The following is a 26,277-nucleotide window of genomic DNA, read 5'->3' on the forward strand; positions in this document are numbered from 1 at the left end:
TGCCACAAAAATTTCCCATCTTGGTTTTTCCACTGCAATAAGTAGCTAATGGCCCAGCAATCACGACACGAAACATCATTTGCTCCATTCGGAGTCTTGTTTGTAGTGATCAGTCCAAGTTTCGGTTTCAGAGGGCAACGAGATGGCCAAAGAAGGAATGTAAACACAGCTGGGCACGTGATCGTACAAAACTGTGACATACGCATGCCAGCACGCTCGCTAGCGCGTGAGCTTCGTGTTGCTAGTTCGTCTGCTACGTCTGCACATGCTTTGCGATGCCCTCACCGTCATCATCGTCCTCGTCTTCATCCTCCAGCGGCGACTATTTCTCGCAGGCGGGAGTTGCCACCATATTAGACAGGACCAACCATATTTGATTGGATCCACCGCAAAGCAGCGACTCGGAAAATGCGGCCAGCAACAGCTATCAATATGCATACGCACTGCTACAAGTAGTACAAACCATTCACTGAGGGCACTTTGGGAATGAAGCATATTCCGGAGCAGGACGCAAGGTGGGTAAAAGTTGGCACAGCATCAGTCTTGGGGGTACGTAGTCTTGGTGGAAGATCATCGGACTGCTCTAAGCTCGGCGGGTTTTGTTCATACCAGGCAAGCTGAAAATGAGCAAAGCTGGCTGCTCTTCAACGGGGTCCATTCTAAGCGTCCAGCGGCGCGCACAAACTCGGACTACTTCTGCCACTCATCGACGCCAACGGTAGCGAACGAGCAAGCCAGGCAAGCTGGCGATCGCTAGGAAATGGCACAAGCCTAGCTCATTGGTCGTCGGGTCCGATGCCGACGGCACATCCGTTCCGTCCACAGCTCGTAATAAAGCACCTATATTCATCAACACAATCAATGTCTGCACATTTATGTCGCTTATAAATGACAATACAATTAGTTTTCCCGACGCCGTTGGTAGCGATGAGAACACATTAGCCAGGCGGGCCGCTTTGCAGAGACGATTGCTGCGGCGGCTGAGCTAGCCGCTTACGTGTCAAAATCACGCCAATGATTGACTATTTCGTGCAACGTTTTATGACATGCACACTTTTGAGGTCACTTTACACTGAGTTATTTCGTGTGAGAAACAAATTTCAGCCGATTTTAAGCGCTTCCGCCAGCGGCGAAAATAAGAGCATCCGGGCTATCGGAGCAGCAAGAAAATTGCTCGCAGGGTCCGCCCAGACGGCAGCGCAAACTCATGACGCAGTGTTTTCTCGCTTGTTTACATTCCTTCCTTAATGTCGATGTTGCAAGATGCCGCGTTTTACGGTTGGCTGTGCGCAAGCGCACTTTAAAATTGATTTTAAATATTCTCCAAGTTATATTCGCCGTTTACATTTTGCAGACGATGTGTGAGGATACCTGCCAACCTGGCAAGATCAAAAATCGGGAGACATTTTATTCACGCCAATAGGGTGGGGGGGGGGTGCATTTACTGTTTCGACTTCTGGTGGAACAGGGGGGGGGGGGGGGAAGTGTTCATGCAAACTTTCAGGAAGTGTTCGGCGAGTCTTTTTGCAGGGACCTTGCAGTAGCAGACTTTGCTCACTTCAAAATTTTGTCAGAGTAGCTTTGCTCAAAACATGGTCCAGACTGATGGCCCTTCACTAGCAGCAGGTGTTGGAGGGTTGTGGTGCACGTCGATTAGTGGAATTCAGTCCTAGTTTTTGGCGCCGTGCTAAATATACTCTCACACACTGCGTGGCTATGCGGTATGACGAGTAAATCCAGCATCACCTTTTCAACTCGGTGAAACATGTTTTCCATCAGTGTTTTTCATTTTTCCAACCATAGACCACTGCACATCCCACCTTTCTTCATTCAGAATGTGCTCTTGAAGGCTGTGCACCTTTAGAGTGGCAAACTCAGCTTCGAGAGCTTCTAAAGTGTCTTCAGGAGATTTATTGGAATCTCAGGGCAGCAGCTGAGGGAAACTGAATAAAGAAACAAAGACTCCAAAGCGATGCCTGTGAAATAAATTTCAAGTTGGTCACCTCCGCATTCTCCAGAGTCGCGTTTCAGAGTTGCGTCCACATCCATAACGCTTCGCCTCGGCGCATTTCGGAAACATTTTCCGAAGAAAAGGCCCAACGTGGTCGCTGACACTAAGGGGTAGGTTGTGTTCGGCGAGGAATCCTGTACACAGGCACTCCACACGTATGACATTGTCATCGCAGTTGTTCCAGAGAAAGTTCACTGTGTTGTCTTGCTGCTCAGGGGTACGAACATAGCTTTGATGCTTCGCCGTAGAAATGTGCAGTTTGAAGTTGCCTTTGCCACCGTGAGGCACGCTGACGTCGCATCCACACATACAAAATGCAGAAGGTTCTCCTTTTCCTGATGCCAAAAAGCACGGAAATTCAGAAGTATAAGATAGCAAAAAATTCTGCAAATACCTTTTCTTGGGCTCTGACAGCGCCATGGCATCAAGCACACGAAGATTGTAACTTTACACGGTGCACCTCATACACACGGCCTAGGCAACACTAATCATACACACAAGCAGCAATGCCTTGCAAGCAGCAGCAACAAGATGCACCATGGAGGAAGGCCCGCATGAAATGCAAGAGCTACATTGGCGCTGGCTTTGGTCGGCTTACTAGGCACCGTAGTCGGCTGCTTAGTGGATGATACCGATGGCGCTAGTTCAGCCATTGTTGGTGATGGTATTGATGGTTGGTATGGTGGGTATTGATGATGGTGATGGTTGGTATTGGCTGACAATTACGATGAGGCTGCAGATTCGGCGGTGCCGGTTTCACAAAATCCATTATTGCGTGAACAGAGACAACTTTTTGGGAGTTATAAGAGAGTTATCGTATGATCGGAAAGTTTAGTAAAAAATCGGGAGTCCCCCGGGCAAATCGGGAGGGTTGGCAGGTATGTGTGTGTGCCCACATAAATCGACCTTCGCACGTTAACTCGACTTCGAATTTTTGCGTCAGTACACCTTTAATGTTATGCATGTCACTTTAGTTCAATCACTTGTTCTGCAGACCTTGGCTTCATTTCAATTTTATTTGTTACCCTCCAAGTTCATGCTGAACAGACTAGTACAGGCAGAACTGAGATGCCAGTTTTGCAAATCCAATGCCCAGTGAGGTTTCATGTTGTAATCACAGCACCAGCTCAGAAAACTGAATGATCAATTATCCTGACACAACAATGCAAAAGCCCTTGACTTGCGTAAGGTAACCCTAGGTCTATGGTCCGAGGGTTACAATTTGTTCTCAATATTTCAGGGCGTGTCCATAAATTTCATCACAGAATTTCGAGTGCCGACTTGACAATACAGTCGAACCCACTCGTAACGATATTCAAGTGCCAAGAAAATTCCATTGTTATAACCGATAATTGTTATAAATGGGTTGCACAGAAAAATCAGAGAGGACAGACATCGCAACACTTAAATTAGACAGAAAGTAGTACTGTCCAACCCACTTGTAACATTACTGTTTTTAACCATACTACTTGGATGTGACAAGGTGCAGCCGTGGCATCATGAACATTTGTGAGTATTTTATGGTAAAATAAACTGCTTACTACATTGTCCCTATGCCGCGTAATTGATTATTACAATTGAATGTGCGACTACTGGATACCTGCACCGAAAGGAAAAGGAACACAATATCCTAGAAAAGAGAAAAAGAAAAGTCACAGGCCTGCGCAGTACACCCAGCACAGTCACAGCGTAAGCTGGAGGAGCACCTCCATAGAAGCGCCATTTTTGGCAGCACGCAGTTGAGGGTTCGTACCTTCCAAGAAGGAGCTATAACGTGTACCGAAGAGTAAACACAGGTATTGAGACTATGCGACGCACATGTCAGATCCCTTGACCCATGGCATGATATGATGCTGTTGATGATGATGATGACGATCTATTTGCATCCCCTTTGAAATGAGGCAGTCACAAATAGTAACCTAGACTGCTTGAGTTGACCAGGTCCAGCTATCCTCCTGAGACCCCGCTATGGGGATTTGTCCAATATATTGGACATTCAGATATGAGACATTACTCCTGTGACAAGGCTTTAATTCTCATAAAACCGCACTGTATAGCCTATTGGACACCTGCTTACGCCATCTATGCAGCATTGATGAAAATACATCGTTAAAATTCCCACCGAAATAGTTCCACAATGGCGGCATTAAGCGGCGCGGCGTTTTACGCCAGCTGCCGGGGAAGTAAGCACTGTTCCTCGTATTTCTACTTGCTTTTAGGGCATATCTTTGATTTTATATTAAAGTTAATACAACAGCGTACGCGCAGAATACAAAATTTTAACTGTTCGCGCACTTACTTTTTTTTACGGTTCCTTTGATTTCGCGTGTCCATTACGTTGGACGCTAGGACTCAACCCGGTTATTTTGACCGCGCTTTTGCGATGGCTTTGTTATGAACAGCACGCGAGTACTGTTGGCGTTTAGCGGCTTGTGGACAAAATCGTGTCTCTTTTTTTCTTCGGGGGACGGGCCTCGCGTGTCTGATGAATTAGGCCGATAACGTTTCTTTATTCAATCCATCGCTTGGACCCGCAAGACACCTACTGTCGCAGGTGGTCTCGTAAGGGAAAACATATCAATATCCCTCTACCAGATATTGTTCGCATGCACAACGTCAACATGGGCGGTGTTGACAAGGCAGACCGAATGATAAGTTACTACAGGATAACAGCAGGCGTCAACAAGTGGACAGTCAGAGCCATCTTTCACCTCTTCGACATTGCCCTCAACAACTCCTGGGTGCGAACACGCGGGACATACGCTCCCTAAAGAAACAGCGGAAAGAAATACTCAAATATATGCAGTTCCACCAATCTGTTGCTGAGACTCTCGTGGCTGAAGGGAAGCAGGATGAAACGGAGAGTGAGAACGAAGCCGCGTGCCATCCGCCATCAAAGCAGGCTCGACTGTCTCCTCGAGAACCCCAAGAAAAGAGCACTACCCACTACTCAATACTGGCAGACACTGCAAACGCTGCCCGTTGCAGACTACAGGAATGCGACATGAAAACAAAGTCCTTTTACACCAAATGTCGGCTCTTCTTCTGCATCACCAAGGACAAACAGGTGTTTTGAAATTGCCCATGGGAAGTTAACACAAGAGCAAAATTTTTTTTCAGCAGAGGAATGCTCTTTTTATATACTTTATTGACTACTTTGCCTTTTGAGTTATTAAAATATTTTTGCACACGAGTTTTGCGTAATATCTGTGGTACGTCATTACGTGCGTGCTGGGTGAAGAAAGACCGGGTAGCATCCCAGTGTCCAATATATTGGACATCGCGCTGAGCTGAAATTATCACGGCTATTGAAAAAACATTTAACACTTTTCACCTTCATAAACATACTGATTTATTATGAAAGTTTGGGAAAAATCTGTGCACCCAAATGCATCCCGGGTCTCAGGAGGCTATACATGCTACAAGCAACTGCTACATGTCGGGACACATGGGGGAATAAAACGCAACTGCAAAGCAAAATTTGCACGTATTGACACTACGCAGCGTGCATGTGAAGTTGTGACAAGTGTCACGATACAATGCTAATGATGATGATGATGATTTATTGGCATCCGCTTTGAAACGGCATGGTGACAAACAGTAACCTAGCCGGCTTGATTTGTTCAGGTACGCTATACATGTTTTTCATTCCAGCACTTTTGTATGTGTCTCCCTAACCTTCCTTATTTCCTCAAACCTTCTCTATCTACCTTGAACTCCTACCCAGCATTCTTGTATACGTCTCCTTAATCTTCTTTTTCTTCCTCAAACATTCTCTATCTACCCTGCTGCATGGCATGCCACTTGGCGTAATATGCAACAGCAATGCAAAGTGCACATACATTGACGCTACGCAGCGTGCATCTCGCATCTTGTGGCATGTGGCACAATTTTATGTTAATGATGATTATTTATTGGCATCCCTTTCAAAGGGGGTGCTGACACAGTCAGCAAGCCAGGTTGATTTAATAAGGTATACTGCACATGTTTTTCGCTCCAGCATTTTCGTATGCATCACCTTAATATTCTTTTGCTTCCTCAAACCTTCCCTGTCTACCTTGAACCGCTGCGTATAAACTGCCACGTGGCATACTACCTGGTGTTATAATTTGCAACTACAATGCAAAATGTGTACGTACCGACGCTATGCAGCATGCATTTCGCATCACGTAACAGCTGGCACAGTGTGATGCCAATACTGATAATAATGACGTTTTATTGGCATCCCCTTTGAAACGGGGTGGTGACGAACAGTTACTTAGCCTGCTTAATTTAACCAGGTATTCCATACATGTGTTTAATTCTAGTATTTTTTGTACATCTCCTTAATATTCTTTTTCTTCCCCAAGACGTCTCTATCTTGTACCACTACCTGTGCAGCTGCTAAATGGCGTGCCACCTGGTGTAATGTCATGCAACTGCAATGCGAAGCAGGCATGTATCGACGCTATGTGGCGCTCATCTCACATTGCATGTCTCCTTGCATGTTAGGCCACATGTGCAGGGCGTTTTTCTGCTACAAGCTAGCAAGCGCTGGCGTGGCTCAGTGGCAGAGCAGCTGACTCCCTCCCGTGAAGCGGGCAGGGTTCTATCCTGGCGGGAACCAGATATTTTTTTTTCGCATTGCCGGCGATAGCTGTAACGGACACCGGCGGCGGCAGACACCATCGCCAACCAAAATGGTTATTAGAATGAGCCCCTAACAGCTTACACTGTAAAACATTAAAGCCACCGCACCCATTTGTGTGCTGCACATCCACACCTCTGTCACACTACCAACCTCGTGCACCTCTCTCCTGTTCCTCTTCCATCTTTCCAAAGCACGAGTCCATAGCGCCAATGCGTGCTGGCAAAGGCTGCTGCCTGTGCTGTCAACTCGTGTTCCAGAGGGCTCGAACGGAGACGTGAGAGAGGCACGCGACCCTGGCAATGCAGCAAATGTGCACGGCATGTGCAGCACACAGATGGATGTAGCAACTTGACTTTTTTTTCTTTTCTCATGTTCTTTTTCCTTTCGGCACAGACACCCAGTAGGCACACATTCAATTGTTGCAGTCAATTACACCGCGTAGCAACACTGTGGTACAAGTGGTTTAGTTCATGAAGCGAAGGTGGTTTTTTGGTTTCCCATCCGAGTGCACTGCGCAGATAATTTTTGGCCATATTTTCTGGTTAAGGAGCGCTTCAGAATTAAGTAATCAGTCATTGTGAGCTACAGTTATTGCCTAAAAGCCTTCCCACGGCAGTCTGGAAATAGGCGTTTACAACGGGAAATGATATGTGCTCAACCCATTCACTGACCCTAAGCTCTGCCAAGACAGACACTGCCACTAAAGAGGTCATTATTGGAATCACTACAGGGATCAAGTGCATGTGCGCCGACTGGTCAAGCTTTATTTATCCAGTGAAGGCCACTTCTAGGACTGAAATAACTAAATTTTAGTCCCACAGAAATGTGTAGACGCCAGCCGGGACATTCACTCAAGAACGAATTAACCGAAACATTGAATTAACAGTAGTAAAATTATTAGAAATATACTGTAGCTTAAAAATAATAAGGAAGGTGCCTCAGAATGATTAAAACATCGAAGAAAATTCTTAGAATGTCGCCATCACTTGTGGCTCTTCGCATAAGATGGAACGTTTTGACCCAACAAATATGTCCAAGTCAGCAACACTGGGACTGATTTGTGTGACAGTTACCTGCTCATTACGTTCCCAGACGTCCCACATGCAGTCAGTGAAACAGACCCCTTTCAAGGTCTTGTTCCTAGCAAGCAACTTGACAAGGGACTCTCCATCAGGCTGGCTCATGCGGAAGCCTTCAAGGACAAGTTCCGTGATGCTGGAGTTGCCAGCCATCGTCCTGAAGACTGAGCTTGCGTCATGGATGCGCCTTGCACACAGCACGCTGAGCTCGCACAGGGACGTGGAATCAGCCAGCAGCTGCTTGAACGCTTCCTCATTCTCGTGCACGGTGAACCAGCTGTCTACGGCAAGGCTGCACACGCTCGTGTTGGCGGCCAGACCGTCCAGGATTACTGCAGCAATGCTGGCCGAGCCCCCTGCTGCACCTTCTCCCTGCAGGCACCAAAACTAATGCTAAAAGCACTTTGCTTTGTTTTCCTTAGCTTTGGCTACACATCCATCACTGAACTTCTGTTCGTTCTATCTAAGCCCGCTAACCCTCAGCCAGAGAAACCATGGCTCTAGTCTGAAGTTTCTGTGCAAGTCAACTGGAGAGCATTAAATAGTCAACATAACAAATATAATTAAATTTTAATCTGGCTATGGCACCCTGCAAAAACATCACTTTTCAATAACACCTGTTAGAGAGGGAATTATTTTAAAGGGGTGCTCACAGAAATTCCGACTCGAAATAACTGATAGATTACAATGCTTCGAGCTCATAGGTATCATCTGTAGAGTATCAATAACAATAATAATATATGGGATTTTACGTGCCAAAACCACTTTCTGATTATGAGGCACGCCGTAGTGGAGGACTCCGGAAATTTGGACCACCTGGGGTTCTTTAACGTGCACTTAAATCTAAGTACACGGGTGTTTTCGCATTTCGCCCCCATCGAAATGCGGCCGCCGTGGCCGGGATATCAATAACAAATGCAGCTTAAAGCATATTTTAATATTAAAGTTTGTGGGAGCGACGAATCGGAGAGTGCGGCCCCTACTGACGTAGTCATCAGCATAGATCATATTTGTAAAAAATGGCTGTGGCTTAGCTAAGGTTAAGCCCAGGATGCGAAGCATACAAGCCTTTATTTTAACGCGACAGCGTTAAGTAGCTCGTGTCGCAGTAAAGCCGGTGTCGTCGGCGTCGGCTCAGGCGTGCGGCGTTTGCTCAGGCGCACATTTCGTTGTCGCGCCGAACGCTGCGTTGCTCGACGCTCACCGCGTCCGATGCGGGGGGCGACGGCGCGAGTTGGAGCGCCGTTTCTCCGCTGTCGTGACGTCACGGTGTCACGTGGTACAGAAGGCGACACCGCCGCGCCTGAGGAGCTGGGTTGAGCTCTCGTAATATGCTTCGCATAAAAATTTGAAGTCACGAGTTCCAACAAATGATTTCGGTTAATAGCAATGTCATTGGCTAGTTTCCCCATTCTGAAGGCTTTTCAGCGCTGTTTGCACTGAGTGTCTTGCATTGACCACATCTGAAGCATCTAGCAAACCACTTCTTGTTTACGGATTACCAGGTTACTAGTGCCATGGCCTGACATACTCTCGGCACGCGCACAATGCCTCAGTGTTGCAATTCACTGCTTTAAATAGTTTATTTTCGTTTGGATGGAGGACACCTGCATCGCGGTGCAAGCTAACTCTTTGTTTTTTGAGCCTATGCTCCTTGAAAGACCCCAACGGCACCCAACGGCAAGAAGTTTAATAGCGAATATCGAAGCAGCTAGGCCTAGCGTTGCCGCACAGGTGGCTACAGCTGCCAGCGGATCTACGTACGAGAGCGCTGGCTCAAGGTGGCGAAGCAATCAAAATGGCCATGGTGGAGGCTTTGATTAATGCCGTTTTAGACCTGTGGTCAAGGAAAAAAGTCCGAAACATTGCACAGCGAAGGGTTCTTGCGTTCAAAATTTCAGACGTTCTTATACATGGACTCTAAGGGGTATGTACGTGGTGGTGCCACGAAGCTGTCTGAATTACCGGCCGTCCTGAAAGTCGGCCGTTGACTGTTCAGTAGCAACTCCTCCAGCCGACAATACAACGTCAAAGACCATTCGTTGAGATTCCTCCCTGTTGCTTGAGCCAGCATTAGCGCAACTTTCGTTCCATTTCAACAAAATTACAGCTAATTTTCCCTGATAGAAGCACAAATTCCCAGAATTTTTCTTGAGTGTTTCCACAATGAATATCCCTGGGAATTCTCAGTTTTCCCAGTAGGTAGACACCCTGCTCAGTGTAGCCAGAAGTCTATGTATATTTGCTTGTGAGCAAAAACATTATACTTGTTTCTATCACCATCAGGCAAGCTTTCCATCAGCACCACAACCTCAAAACACATTGCCGATGGTTTGTGGTTTAACCAGGGTGTCTACCAAGTTGACATTTCCAAATTCCCTGAGTTTTCCAGGTTTTCCCTGAGTGCTTTTGCAAAATTCCCTGAGTGATGCAGAACTATGTTTTATGTCAAGTCGCACTGAAATCATATCGCCCTATGCTGTCACTCTCTAGTAAGCATATGAAAAAAATTTTAAAGAAAACCGACTTAATCCAATTTGAATACTAAGGAGTAGTGTTTATGTTATTCAAAAAAAGAATATAAGGGAGGGGTTATTAAAATGCACAGCAAATAAAATGTCTTAGAAAAAATTTTCAAATCGAGTTGGACATTCTCTAGTACAAATAAAAAGGAGATGCATACAGAAGGGAATATTTTCGAATATGAGCTATTTCTATCAACTGATAGCATGCTCAGTGTCATGCAACTGTGCTGACATACTCTCAGCTCGTGCAAGACGCCTCAGTGTTGTGCTTCACTGCTTTAAAGAGTTTATTTTGGTTTGGATGAGGGACACCTGCATCTCAGCATCAGCAAACAATTTGTTTTTTGAGCGCAGGCTCCTTCAAAGAAGCGGTCGCATACTTAATTCCCCGTTAATTCCTCAGTGCGTCGATCCTCTCTGTTCTCGTCCTCCTTTCGCCGCGCGTTCGCCCCACGGACCATTTGAAGAATACTCTTGGTCAATTTACAGTCAACGTCCAATTTTTCGGACCCCCTAGGGGCCGCGAAAACTTCCGAAAAATCAGGCAGTCCGAAAAAATAAATTCATGTCTTTTACTGCCCTTAAGGGCTAAAATCGACACATGTACGTCTGGATAAGCTCTGAATGCCTGTCAGTGCGCTTATTAGGCATATCGGTGCTCCTACTGTGACAGGTGAGGGCGGGTGCACACGTGTAAAATTAAGGTCCCGCGACAATTGCCCCTTCCTACGCTTGTTACGCTTCACCGCGTTACACGACTGTAATGAGGCGAAGCAGAGTTTCGGGAAAGAGCATTATGCAATGCGCCGTGCTTTCCGAGCTTCGAAGACAAAATTATTGCTGTCAGCGGAGAAATGAAGAAACACGGCACCGAACGACAAGAAGCTTAACAGCGAACGTCGAAGCAGCTAGGCCTAGCGTTGCCGCAGTGGTGGCTACGGCTGCCAGCGGATCTGCGTGCGAGAGCACCGGTTCAAGGCGGCGAGGTAATCAAAATAGCAGCGGTGGTGGTTTTCATTAATGCCGTCTCGGACCTGCGATGACGCAAAACGTTTAGAAAATCGGACGGCGAAGAGTTCTTGCGTCTGAAATTTCAGACGTTACGATACATTGACTCTTTGGGGTACGTGGTGGTGCCGCGAAGCCGTCCGAGTTATCGGGAATCCGGAAAGTCGGTTGTCGACTGTACACTGGCGACTCCTCCAGCCGACGATGATTCGTCACGAGTCCTGTCTGTTTCTCGAGCCAGCATTCCCGCGACTTTTGACCCTCTAAAAAAATTACAGCTAATTTTCCCTGATAGAAGCACAAATTCCCTGAGTTTTCCCTGAGTTTTTCCAGACTACTCAAAATCCCTGAGAATTCCCGGTTTTCCCGGTTGGTAGACACCCTGTTAACGGGATGCTGTTTGCAAGGTTTCCTTCACAGATGCACAGACGCACAGAGCGTCGTGGAAGTCACAAATATGGCATCACAACCATGGAGGCAGTTTCTCACCGTTCCAGTGACGTGGATGTCGACGACCTTGAGCATCTTGAGTGTTCGAGTGGCGGCCAGTCCGTCCCTGAGGATCTCCAGTGATGGCCACACGTCGCCAATGAGCTGCAGGGAATCCAGCGTCAGCTCACGAAGCTGGCTTGCCAGCAGACGGCAGACGACAAAGATGGCGCAGGCTGTGATCCTGGTGCGCAGGTCACACTGGCTCAGCCGCAGGCACGTCAGCGACTCGTTTGAGCGCAAGGCTTCACAGAAGAGGAGCAGGAAGGTACTTTGGCGAGCTGTTGGAAGCACAAGCTGCAACAAAAAGGAATCAAGAGCTGGTAGCCCCTACGTAGCAATCCACCTATTGACAGCTATTAACAATGCTAATTAATGCAAAACTTCCGTTTATTCAACTTCAAGATACCGAGGGGGTGAGGTTGGCCACTGCGGTAGCTCAATTGGCAAAGGCACCACATGCTGCATTCATACACATTCATTTCCTTTGCCCTTACTATGCCTACTTTCAATTAAGGAAACAGTTAATTTTCCCTGTGGTTTCCTTGCCTTCACTGTCCGTTTTGTTTTTCAAATTATGGGTTTTTACGTGCCAAAACCACTTTCGCTGTCTGTTTCCTTGACCCACTTGTAGTTAAGAAAAATCAAGCATCTCGAATCCACTTTTCTCACCTGAACTTATCTAAAATGCACCACAGGCACTAATGTGACCATATAAGAAAAGAAAACATAGCAATAATAATGTTTTCGTGATACAAGCGCACAAGTTCTCACATTCAGCGGCAATACTGCTTAATGAAACAAGCTCTTACCATGTTATGCAGTGGTGTTAACTCTGACAGTTCCTTGCGACTACACAATACAAATCCACATTTGTCAAGCAGTATATTTAGTTTTGAATCATGTGCACAATTCAGGGAAATTATAAGATTGGGATCTGCTCACAAATAGGTAGATAAATGTTTCATGTTCTACTTGAATGTTCTGAACATCTTGGCAACTGATCACGTCTGTCATTTAACGTTCTTTTTTTTTGCTCTTTTTTGGGGAGAGTTGGCAGATACACTCTAATGAAATTCCTGAAAGGGAGTAAAAAACTAAATGTGGCCAAGAAAAAAAATTACCGCAGGCTTTCCGTGAAGAGTGCCCGCTTTACATTAATATGCTACTGTTAATTCGAAATTTTTTTTTTTCGTTGTGAACAGGCAACTAACATTTCAGTTTATGAGCTAACATTTACTACCTTACTTAATCAATGAGGTTCCAATGCAAAGGTTATGGAATATGACGAGAAATGACCGATAACAGCACATATAGCAACTTAGGTCTTGTGTGGTCCTTTTCTTCGACAAAAAAAAACCACATACACACACACAAGGAAAAACCTGCGAAATCATTTCTAAATATCTTTGTGAAAATGCATCCCCGCACCAGTAATAAAAGCAGTCTCAGATGGAAACATCGTCATCTTGTACATTGTATACATTACAAACATGTAAACCTGGGGCGCGGTCTTGCAACAGTTCGAGAAGGAACCGTTACAAAATCACGCTACCTCACGTTTGATAAGGACCGAAAATGCGCGCCAAAAAGTGCTAATGATTGAGAAGAAAGTGCGGATGCACGTTTCCAATGTTTGAAAAGCTTTGGATAAAGTTTTATGAAACAACCTTTGTGCACAGGCGTTATCATGGTCACACTGGGTTCTTTCTTTATTTCATTGATTTACCTTTTACACAGGCTTTCCTTTTCATTAAAATTAAGTCTTCAAGATTCTTAGGTAACTTTAAATGCTGTTATTCATTAGGTAAATTTATAAAGTTAGCTAATTAGACGTTTTCGTGCACACTGAATGGGAAATATTTGCAGCAGCCACCATAAACAGCACCCACCAAGGTACAGTGAACGCCGTTCGCCTAGTAACTTCTGGTAATTTTCAATTCTTAGCAACCTTCAGTTATGATGGCAGAATACTGCAGAATAAATGTGAAGTTACATACTGGTCATTGCATGTCGGCCAGTATTTTACATCGCTTGCAAAAAAAAAAAAAGCTCTAAAATACTTTTTCGAACAATAAAGGGATAAAAATGTTCACTGGCTTTCCGATCTGCTTCATAAACCTATATTCTGAATAAGCTAGATTATTTGAGCTCATGGAGAAAGGAAAAATTGGAGGAGAGGCTCTATCCCTTCCATGTGCTGGGACAAAAGTTTAGAGGAAGTCGCAGGGTACTTTTCAACTGTAGTGGCCGTGCTGTCTGGGCACAACGGCAGTTTCGTTATGGTGACGTTAAAGCCCCTGCATCTATGCGCCACCGCCGGCCGGGTTAAGTACCGCCAACCTACCCTCCTCCTCCACGCTCCTCTCCTTCTCACCCCCTTAACTTCCGGCGTCAAGCGGAACTTACGTAGCTTCAGCTTCCTGTTCCAAGTGGAAGTGACACTACGTTTTTTAGCGTTGTTTACTTTCGCATCGATAGAGAGCTGCGGTTGAAACTGTTAATGCGATTTCATCCAAGAACCACCGCCTATCGTAATCGGCGATCTGGTCGTGTTCGCTGCTTTGCGTCAACCTGCGACGGCTTGTGCCACGAGAGACAACGTACAGTGGAATGTAGTGCCTGGGTGCTTGGAGACCGCTTCCGTTTTTTGTGCATTTGGAAAGCAGCGACTGCAAACTACTACTTCAGCGGAATACAACAGCTTGTCCCCTTTGAATTCTTCTTGTTTTGAAGCATAAATCCCCTCCAGCCAGCACGTATGGCTGGAAGGGATTTTAGCGAAGGAGTTCACGACGCCCATTTGTACGGCAGACGCATAGAGTTTATGCTGTTGATTCTGAGTTTAAACTTGTCTCGTACGGCAGATCGAAGGTAACGAACGTCTCAAGTGCGTGCACTACGTCAAGAACTGCAATGACGTGAAGCTATGAAATACAACAAGTTCAAATTTGCATTGAGGGCATTCAGTGACATGGTGAAAACAAGTGTGCTTTTCTTGTGTGATATGAGCGGAGGTGTGCAGTGAATTGGTGCGTGCGCGCGTGTTGTAACGCGTGCAAAGGTGTACGGCGAATTGTGTGGATGACGCAAGCAGATGCGCACTGCGAATTGTGTTAGTGTGTTAGTGAAAGGCGAGTCATTCCAGGTCGTTATTGCCGAGAGGCGCCGGGGCGGGTGATTTCCAACATGCCGGACACATGTAGCAGCCGATGATGCAGCCCCAACCCATGGCTCTCCGCACTTTGTCAGCGAAAGAGGATGACACGCAAAGCGTGCGGGCGCAGCGCACTCAAACAAGCGTGTAGATGCACACGAATGACGCTTGGCGGAATGGCTAGTGCGAGCAACTCGGATTTGCATTGGTTGCTTATGGTGGATCCACACGACGGATGAAATCCGTCTTTTTCGCGACGGACGGCGCATCACGTGGCTACGCGTCACGGATTTGTGCCGTCCGCACATCGTCCGCCACCCCCACGGACGGAAAATGCTGAGCTATTTTTCGCATCCGGATTTTGGGGGTCGAATGCTGCGGATTTAGCCTAGCATGCTCTACAGTCTGGCAACAAGCGCGGCTTTGGTATATTTCTGAAACAGCTTCATCGCTGCTAACACCATTCGTGTTCATTTCGGACAAAACAACAGCCATTGCGGCCAACCGTCGTTTCCTTTCGATCTCCATTTTCATTCAAAGTGAAAAATACCTATGACAAAGTGTTTGTTACACCGATGGCGCCATCTAGAGTGAGTAGAAACAAGGAATCATGTTAACTTACGCCACTGAGATCCGCACGGGCCGCCGCAACATCTTCGAGGCCATGTTCAGCCAATACAGCCACTCTAAGCCTACACGCCGAGAATCTGAGTATCGCTTTCGGAAACGGTGCCCACTCATCACGAATATATTGCTGTCGAAGCTTCTGGACACAAATTTAAACCAAATACAATCCTCAGTTTGAAAGTTACAGGGCACACAGTGGACAACGACGACTTGACAGGTTCGAGGCGGACGGCAGCTGCTTTGGGCGTAGCCGCCATCTTTATTTTTCCGGTGCGGTCGCCTACTCAGTCCATCCGTCGTCTGGATGCGCTTCACAGCCGGACGGGCGGCGGAATAAGCGTCCGCGGCACAGATTTGCGCAGAGCCGTCCGTCGTGTGGATACACCATTAGCACGGGCATCTCACCATCGTCTGCAATCGGAGCGGAAATTCTCACAGCGCAACTCCAGGAAGCGGAAACGCCAGAACCAGAAATGCCGGAACTGGATTTGGTGTGAGGGGAAAAGGCGGCGCACAACAAAGGTTGTCGCTACTTAAGAAAGCGGCGGTGGTGCGTAGATGCAGGGCTTTAGGTGACGTGTGTCCTGCGTGTGCTGCCCCATAGGTCTCGTATTGTGGCAAAGGCACTGTGTGTGCAGGATAGCGTTTGTCTCCGTGTTTTGTTCCACTGTGTTATACAGACCGTGCCCTTCCCACTGTTGTTGTGGCCAGGTGTGACTGGAAGACGTAATAAGCGTGAAATGCGCACACAACTAATGCCTATACCATGTACCACGCCACGGATGTAGGACGATCTGAGAATACATTCCAGATTGCTGTTATACTGTTATAACAAGACAGAATTGTATACAACAACACATCTCCATGTCACCATAGTATATGCGACGTGCCGGCACACCTTGAAAGACCCGTCACCAGGTCTGGCAATTTTGAGCCTACAAGCACAGTGCATACAATGCGCACCAACGATCGTGTCTGCTAAGTATTACACCCCTACACGCCGCAGAAATAGCTCAAAGTTCAAAGCAAGCGCCGTTCATGCCCCGAGCGCCGCGCTCCCGGCTGGACAGCAGACATTGATTGCGCAAGTGCGCCTACATACATGCCAGTGCTGTGACGCCACTCTCAGTGACACATGACCTCGTGAATCATTCAAGGCAACATCAGTCATTTGTATAATCTGTTGCTTCAACAGACCCCTTAAAGTTTAGAGAAACAATAAAACGTACAAAGCGAATGTCAGTACATTTTTGTTTTGCTTTGTACAGTAGCAAGAGATGTACAGGGGTGGTCAGAAGTTCCTAGGACACCCCGCCCGACCGAGGAACGGCACCTCACCTCTAGCGTGGCGCCGCCATTGCAAAGCTGCCTTGGCATGTGCTGGCTTCGAGCACATGCCACGAGGGGGGTGCATCCCTCCCCCTTTCCTACTCTCCTTGATAACAAACCGAGAAAAAGGATAGTGCGGTATGTGCCCTCACTGTTCGCACTTCGAATTCCACGGCTGAGCAGCACGTGGCGTAGGAGGCGAAAGTGTTCCAGAAAGTGATGCGCCATGCTTGCGGCCATATTTAGTTAGTTAGTTAGTTAATTCGGGTTTAATGGCGCAAAGGCGACTAAGGCCATGCTGCGCCAATCACAGGACAGTATAAAATCTAATGTTAAGGTAGTTATAGCTGTATTATCTTAAAGTCGATGTAGATAATCGGTTTCACCTAAAAATTGGAACAGGTTAGTGAATGGCACTAGTGGGTCATCGCCCAATATTAAGGCAGGGTGCAGAGGTATATGTAAGTGATACAGATTTTTGAAATGTTTCTGTCTCTGTGTTTCAGTGTGTGGGCATGATATAATGATGTGTGTTACTGTGAGCGTTTCGTGACATTTCTCGCATGTTGGTGGACTTTCGTTTCGAAGTAAAAAGTTGTGTGTTAGATGCGTGTGTCCAATTCGAAGTCGACATAACATTACCTCATAGAATCGTTCTTGGTGAGTGGATGATTTCCACTCGCGAAGCAGGGGTTTAGTTATATGTAACTTGTTATTTATGCATGAGTTCCAGTCTTGCTGCCATTTTGATGCAAGGGCCTTACGAACCGCTCTGATGCTGTCTTTGTATGGAAGTGTTATGTGTGTGATGCTTTTGTGCGCTGCCATGGATGTGCTTCTATCTGCAGCTTCGCTCCCTGCTATCCCAACATGGCTTGGGACCCAGTAGAATCGTATGGTTCCTTCGTATTTCTTGTTAAATACTTTGTTTAAGATATCGCCAAGCAGGGGCTCAGACGCGGAGTTTAAGTTAAGGGCTCTTAGGGCACTTAACGAGTCAGTATAAATGATACCATTCTTCTGCTTGTCGGAAGTAATTTTCTTAACTGCCATCCATATCGCATAAACTTCGGCAGTAAAGACTGAAGAAAAATTATTTATGCGAATGCTATTTTCCCAATTTTTTGTTACGATCCCGACACCTACGTATTCGTGTGTTTTAGAGCCGTCAGTGTAAAATTCTGTGTAATTTTTGTATTTTTCTTGGATAGCTCGGAACTCTTGTATTATATGGTCTTGTGGAATGTCTTTTTTCTTTGTATGTGTTAACGTCCAGTCACACAGCTGTGTAAAATTGCACCACGGGGGCAATCTTGCTGGCTTTTCGGCAACCTGCAGGGCTTCAGGAGGAACATCATAGGTCTGACAATATTGTTCATGTCTTAAGATGAGTAGCCGAATCATGTTTGGTTTATTTGTGTAGTGTATTCGTGATTGGCACTGTGTTACGATGTTGTAGCATATATGTTGTGATGACCGAATTCTTAGTACATAGCAAAATGTAAGTTGTGCTCTGCGGTGCTGTAATGAAGGCTCATTAGCGTCAACGTATAAACTTTGTACAGGCGATGTCCTGTAGGCACCGCTCGCCAGTCATAGGCCAAGATTGTGAACAGGATCAAGTCGCTTAATGTAAGACTGCCTAGCTGCTCCATAAACTACACTACCGTAGTCGAGGATGCTACGTACAAGGGACCGGTATATACGTAATAGACATGTTCGGTCAGATCCCCAGTGTTTACGTGATAAGACCTTAAGGATACTTAGCGCTTTATTTGCTTTAATTTTAGTTGCGTTAATGTGGGACAGGAAGTTCAGTTTAGTGTCAAACGTTACGCCTAGAAATTTATAGTGTTCTTTGACGGGCAGCGTTGTACCATGTAAAGTGAGACCCGGAGTGCAGTGTAACCCTCGCTTCTGCGAAAAGAGAACTGTAACAGTTTTGTGTGTTGAGAACCGGAAACCATTTTTATCAGCCCATTGTATAAGATTATTTATTGTTATTTGTAGTTGTCGTTCGCAGGTGGGTAGGTTTGAGGCGCGGCAAGCTATTTGCAAATTGTCGACATATATTGAGTGCATAACTGATGGTGGGATGACTTTATTTACAGAGTTCATTTTGACTATGAAGAGCGTCGTGCTAAGAATGCAACCTTGTGGAACGCCATTTTCTTGTGTGAATGTACGCGAGAGTATTGTGCCAAGACGTGCTTGAAATGTTCGATTTGACATGAAATCGCATAGAGAATTTAGCATCCTTCCGCGAATTCCCATGTCAGCCAGGTCTCTCAGAATTCCATATCGCCATGTGGTATCATACGCCTTTTCAAAATCAAAGAAAACAGCAAGGCAGTATTGCTTGTGAAGAAACGCATCACGTATTTCATGCTCTAGTCGCACGAGATGGTCAGTGGTGGAGCAGCCCTTTTTGTATCCGCACTGGTGTTTGTCTATTAGGTTTCTTGTTTCTAGGATGAATGTGAGTCTTATGTTAATAATGCTCTCATAAGATTTGGCTAGACAACTTGTTAGTGCAATGGGTCTATAGCTGCTAGGGCATGTAGCGGGTTTACCAGGTTTTAGAAAAGGAACTACTACCGCTTCTTTCCAATCTGTGGGCATTACCCCAGACTCCCATATCTTATTGAAAAATTTAAGAAGTGCCCCTACCGATGCTTGGGATAGGTGTGCCAGCATCGTGTAGTGCACACGGTCAAGACCTGTTGCCGTTTTTTTACCAGCGGAGAGAACTCTGTTCAATTCATGTATTGTGAGGGGTTTATTGTACATTTCAACTGAAGCCCCATTGGTAGGCAGCCTCTCTTTCTCAGCCGATTCTTTATATTTTAAAAATGTACTTGAATAGTTTGCTGAGCTGGATATGTTATGAAAGTGTTCACCTAACAAGTTGGCCTGGTCCTGCAGTGTTGTTTGTGTGCCTGGACATGTAAGTAGTGGTATAGTGTATGATGAGTACTCTCCTCTAAATTTCCGCACCTGGTCCCACATTCGTTTTGATGTGACTGTACTATTGATTGAAGATATGTATTTTTGCCATGATAATTTTTCTGCACTTCTTCAAATATATCGCGCTTTGGCTTTGGCCTGTTTGAAATTTAGAAGATTGTTATAAGTGGGGTACCTTCGTAGGATTCCCCAGGCCTTATTTTGTTCTTTTTTGGCTTTAGTACATTCGCTTGTCCACCAAGGATTTAGCTTTTTGCGCACAATACCGGAAGACTGCGGTATCGCCTTTTCTGCCGCTGTGATTATGACTTCAGTGATTTTTTTATTAAGTTCATCAATACTGAGCTCTAACGAAAAGACATTTTCCAGTTTCGCGTTCTGCATAAATACCTGCCAGTCCGCGAGCTGTAATTTCCATCGGCGTGGTCTAGTTACTAGGGTTTGTGGTGATGATAGGTGTTTGATGAGTGCGGGTAAATGGTCGCTACCATATGATGTGTCGAGAGCTTCCCATTTAAAATCAGTGAAAAGAGAGGGTGAACAAAAAGCTAAATCTAAACAACTAAAAGTGCGGGAAGTCGGTGAGAAATAAGTTGGCGCACCTGAGTTAAGACAGATATCGTTTGACAGAATAAAATCTTCAACGAGTTGCCCTCTTTGGTCAGTTTTGACACTGCCCCAAAGAGTACAGTGAGCGTTAAAATCTCCTACCAAGACAAATGGCTCCGGTAACTGATCTGTTAGATTTTCTAAGTCTTCGATAGTAAAATGTGTGTGGGGTGGAATATATAGTGAGCAAATGGTGATTGTTTTGTAGGATAGAATGGTGACAGCTATGGCCTCTAAAGATGTATTTAATGGGACATTTCGGGTAAGAGTGCCGCCCTGCACGGCTATAGCCACTCCACCTGACAACCGGTGGGAACAATCGCGGTCCTTTCGGACAACGGTGAAGCCTTTAAGGAATTGAGTGTGTTTAGGGCCTAAGTTTGTTTTCTGTAGGCAAAATGCGACTGGCGAAAAGTTATGTTATGTCTTTTATGTCACCTAAATTGCGAATCAGTCCTCTACAATTCCAATGCACAATAAAAGCCATAGTGGCAGAAATGAGAATGGTAATTTACATATATGTGCTAAGTAACTGTAGGTGACATTTGTTAGTGGGAATATGCTATTGGAAGTACGGTAACCGTTCAGGTTACCGGTCCCTTTGTTCGCGTAGTTATTGTGAGTTTGTCTTTCTTAGTGCGCTCCAGGGAGCGCTGATGTTTTGGCGTCGATGACGCCGGAGTTTTGGTGTCGACATCCATAACCTTCTCCGAGGCGCTGGATGATCGAGAACCGGGCGCTGAGACGCGCGTCTCAGGCCTGGGAGTTCGATTTAGCCTGGGACCCTGTGGGACCGGGGTCTGCAGGCCCGTCTGTGATGATGATGATGGAGCAGCACTGGCTGCTGCCACCAAGGGGACGGATGGAGTTACTACTGGGCCACTGACTGCGGTCCCTGTAGACTCCTGTGACCACTGCGGTGCTGTCCCCTGCCGCACCGCACTGGCGTAGGTTGTTAGAGGTAGGTGTGCTAGTTTCTTTCTTGCTTTATAAAAGGAAATCTTCTCTTTCACTGTGATTGCAATTATCTCTTTCTTCCAGCAGGGGCAAGATCTTGAATATGCTGGATGCTCTCCTTTGCAGTTTGTACAGTGTGGAGCAGCATTGCAGTTCTCTGACTGATGGTTATTGGCGCTACACTTTGCACATGTTGATTTACCTCTGCATGACTGCGATGCACGTCCGAACCTCTGGCACTTGAAACACCGCCTCGGATTTGGGATATATGGTCTTACGTTGATCTTCAGATAGCCTGCTTCAAGTGTAGTAGGTACAATACTGGTACCAAAGGTAAGTATAACGTGTTTGGTCGGGATTTGCTCGTTATTTCTTCCGAGAGTTATTCTTTGAACCTTGATTACATTCTGTTCTTGGAAACCTTCCAGGAGTTCTTCATCACTCAGGTTTAAGAAATCTTCTTCTGATATTACGCCCCTGCTTGTGTTAAGCGAACGGTGTGCTGAGATTGTGACTTTGATGTCTCCCACACAGGTGAGATCAGCGAGCTTTTCAACTTGATCTTTGGTTTTGAGTTCAAGGAGGAGGTCCCCACTTGACATCTTTGAAGCTTTGTATTGTTTTCCGATTTTTTCTATTTATACGTTTCTGCGTTGGTTTTCAAAGTGAAATCGAAGATTGCTTCGGTGCGCCCTCTTTTGTAAGGACGATCTGCAAGGGAGGGGAATGCATTTGCCATGTATTCTTAGAATATTCAGCGGCGATGGTAGCCACCCACCACCGAGCCCAACAAGGGGACGTTACGAGGTTATGAACATACCTGTAGACGTCAGCTATACAACGCCGCTATAACCTAATATATGTACCCAAGGCTGGGTAGATACACACGGTTAACCCTTGCCGCCAGGAAATACGGAAGTAATTAGAAGTGAAGACAGGCAAGATGGAAAAGTGGGAGAGAAAGACGAAGATTGGAGAGGAGGACAGGAAAAGGCGACTGCCGATTTCCCCCGGGTGGGTCAGTCCGGGGGTGCCGTCTATGTGAAGCAGAGGCCAAAGGGGTGTGTTGCCTCCGCCAGGGGGCCTTAAAGGACCAGACACCCAGCATTGGCTCAACCCCTAGGATCCCCCTTTCCCCAGACACAGCTAAGCCGCGCACGGCTACACGCGGTGGGTCCAACCCTCGTGTGCTCGGGTCCGTGGTGTCGCAACCCACCAAACGCCTGCTGACGCAGACGCCCCTGCGGGGACATATTTAGTCAGACACCGTCTATACTTGTCCATAGTTTTTGGCTTCCTGGAGAGCAATATCGTGCATTTAACTTCCCATGGTCACTGCTGTGGTTCTCTCAGCCATCTGTGCAAGGAAATACGCTGGATACGAACATAGTAAGAGCCCGAAATGTGCTCATGTTGTCGAAGAGTTCTTGTTCGCTGCGATGTCGCCAGTGCGCTATCCGAAGCTGCGTGTTACTAAGTGCATTTACAGCCACTTAAAATGCAAGGCTAATAAAGACGCTCATAGGCTCGAGCAGCTAGCACTTATGGTACACTTTTGCAAACTGTTCGGTGCGCTCCTCTGCAGTACCTTCGATCTATCAATGCTATGTTTTCTGCGCTGATGGTCATCCGTCCGTGCTCACAAAACAGAGGACTCACGTGCTATAATGTTAGAAAATAAATGCCTTACATATATGCGTTTCACAAAGTGCCGTCAAATGTCCAATTAGTGTGTTGAGGCCTTGCACGATGGTCTTGAAACTGCATGTTACCTAGATTTTATTTTGCCCGCTGGTCATGTGACGCACAGATAGATTCACAATCTATCTGCGCCATTCTTCTATAATCCAACTTGCATGCTCCTGGCTGCACCCACTCAAGTGCCATTTGCACCAACTGCCCAAAAGTGTGGTATTATCTGCATTTTCACGGCAATGCAATGTTTTCAGTAGTACGGTTATGCAACTACAGTCAACGACCGATTTTTCGAATGTGCCCAATAATTCGGACGCCTTTGCAGCACCGCCACGGTACCCCATAGAGTCAATGTATAAAGAAGCCTGAAATTTCGGACACGAAAACCCTTTGCCGTCCGATTTTACTAACTTTTCAGGTCCGAAACGGCATTGATGGAAGCCACCACCATTTTGATATCTCGCCGCCTTGACCGGCGCTTTTGCAAGCAGGTCCGCTGGCAGCCGTAGGCACCACCGCAGCAACGCTAGGCCTACCTACTTCTACGTTTGCCACCAAGTTTCTTGCTGTTCAATGCGGCGTTTTTCACCAAAACAATTCGTCGCTGTTAGCAATAGCACCAACTCTGCCTTTGTAACCCTCGCCAATGGCTTCGAAGCTCGGAAAACATAACGCGTGGCATTATGCGGGTTCCCCGAAAGTCAGCTTCAATGTAGCCGTGTTAAGCGGTGAAGCACACGCACTGTGTTGCAGTGAAGCATACCAAGAGTGGGAAGAGGCAACTGTCACGGGACAGTACGTATTCCTTAATTATACATGCGTGCACCCGCCATATCCTGTCCCAGTATGAGCATCGATACGCCTAATAAATGTAACGGCCGGCTTTAACGGCTATTTCAGACTTGCCTGCGGCAATTTGAGCTAACGGGGCCAGTAAAAGGTAGTGCTTTGAAAAGTCGTTCGGGTATTGGCGACAAAAGTTATGGTTTTATGCCACAAAGGCCACACACACAAGGGAAGGCGACAAACTGCCTTGCAATGTAAGCGAGTGTATGGGATGGAAGAACGTTGTTCTCGACTGCCATCCCCCTCTTTAGGACACACTGTATGGAGGCATCTCGTCTCGCATTGCTATTAGGCATAATACACATTGTCTTCTGTAGCCAAGCATATCATAAGCACATCTGTTATTTGGAATGCATGTAAGACGTTCGCCATCATTTTTTGTCTTGTACCTGACGGTGCAAATTGTTCTAGCTCATTTGTACATTTATATCTATTTTGCACCCAGTTGCATATCTCTGTTTTTGCTGGGCTCCAAAATTTGATTTAATTGTTTAGAAAATTAAGTTTCTTGCCTACTCAAATAAACATGTCTGCAACATACCGTGCATGGTATACTGTCCATGGGAAGGGAAGATTAATTGGCCGTTGTTAGCACTGCGTCTTGCTTCACTCTTGAGCAGCACTTACTGATTACACATTAATAACAAGCTTTGCCAAATGACTACAGGTTACTGCTGTACTACTCCAAATGTTTCAAATACATCCATTTTTCTGCTATGAAACTGCTCCAAAGTGCTGGTGTGGCTGATCCTAAACCACTCTAGAACGACATTTTTACTGCTCCAAAAATTTCTCCAAATCCTAATATGGTTGGACCACCACTGTTCATGCTTTTTATTAGTGGCACGAGCATCGAGTGACAATCTTGTTTCTTGCGCAGCACTCGCAGTTCCCCTCCCGAGACGACCAGGGACAAGATTCAAGATACATTAGAAAAAGTATTACAGTACAAAATGCATGGGTTTTCTTATAGATATGACATCACAGCATAAGTTTAGCCACAAGTTGAGTTGCTGAAGTGTCTGGAGTAATTATAATTAATTAGAAATCACTGTTTACGACACACCAAACCACAGAACCGTAGACTTGAGACCTCCCACATGAGCATGACTTTGGCAAAATTCCTGGAAACCCAGAAGTAGAAAGCGGAAGAAAGCAGAAGCAATGACATCAGACACAAGAAGGTGGCATGATATTTAGCCAGCTTTATTAATGGAAAACATTTGACTGGCATGAACTGAACGTCTGCCTAGCAGAGCGGATGTGACGTCGCTCCCTCCTCGCGTCTCCCAACGCTCACCTGCTAGCTTGCTCACTCGGTTGCAACAGCTGCATGCGTGCACTCGTTACATGCTCGACATCAGCACCAAAGAGAGCACTGAAGGTGCGCTTCATGTGCTGCTCTTTAGGGGGCTATGCCCAAACAGGTGGCACGCACTGCGCTTCTCCCTCGCCCTCCCTCACTCTTTGCCCGCATATTGTGCCAGGGGAAAGACGTTCACTCACTTAACCTAAAGAACACCAACACTGAGGTGCGAGTGCCACTTAGAGATGCCCAAGTCGAAAATTAGGGTCGCCTCCCATTATCTTATATTTAACTAGTCGATCCTTTAAAATTTTTGTAAAAATATATTTAACATTCTGCTTCTACAGTTACAAGAATCTCAAATGCAACAAACTTAGTGCAATCGAATCTGTGAAAGGATTTGCGCATTTTACATGTACTTGAGTACGCAAATCTGTGTTGAAATCAAGCTACACTCACGGACAACTTTTCTTGGCTATGAAGCGAAGGCTACGGAAACTAAGCCCGCTTCTTTCACCGCTGCTGGAAGTAGTCCTGCAGTTTTGTTTGCGCTTTCTTACGTGAGAAATAGACAACAACATCCTTTTTGTTTTTTGTTTTGACAGCACCTAATTTGAAACGATACGTAATATTCACCAGTGAGCTATTGGTAGTTTATTTATTTTTAGTTTGCTCCTTCGAGTTTCCGCACACCCGAAACCGTCGCACGTTTTGCATGTTTACCAAATGGAAAATGGCGCCCATGTCTTCTGGTGAGTGTTTGCCACTTGTAGTACCGCCAATCAACTCCCTGAGAGGTCGTCGATCAACTTCAGCAACAAAAGAGTGTTGAAGCACACACACACATACATACACACAAAAAGTGTTTGCAGCGCCTGCGCGGAAGCCAAGCGAATCCATCCGGACATCGCAACCTTCGGCATGTACAAAGAAGTGAGCAAGCGAGCTGACTGCTGCACCAGCTCTACCAACGCCAGTGTCGATTGTGCGTCCAAGCCCCAACCGACGTCATATGGCTGCTTTGAAGCTCTTACGCAGGCTG

The 26,277-nt window shown here is 46.1% G+C and overlaps 1 protein-coding gene across 1 annotated transcript in view; it reads right to left on the reverse strand.

Moving 5' to 3' along the window:
* The window catches only part of LOC139057584 (uncharacterized), a 62,196-nt gene that overhangs the window by 22,817 nt on the left and 13,102 nt on the right, over window positions 1-26,277 (reverse strand). The window contains exons 3-4 of the mRNA XM_070536071.1: window positions 11,743-12,039; window positions 7,715-8,092 (exon numbers count right to left, since the gene is read on the reverse strand). Of these exons, the coding sequence (XP_070392172.1) occupies window positions 7,715-8,092; window positions 11,743-12,039 (675 nt within the window). The remainder of the gene's footprint in view (window positions 1-7,714; window positions 8,093-11,742; window positions 12,040-26,277) is intronic.

Source organism: Dermacentor albipictus, chromosome 3 (assembly GCF_038994185.2).
Source record: "Dermacentor albipictus isolate Rhodes 1998 colony chromosome 3, USDA_Dalb.pri_finalv2, whole genome shotgun sequence".
Taxonomy (NCBI): domain Eukaryota; kingdom Metazoa; phylum Arthropoda; class Arachnida; order Ixodida; family Ixodidae; genus Dermacentor; species Dermacentor albipictus.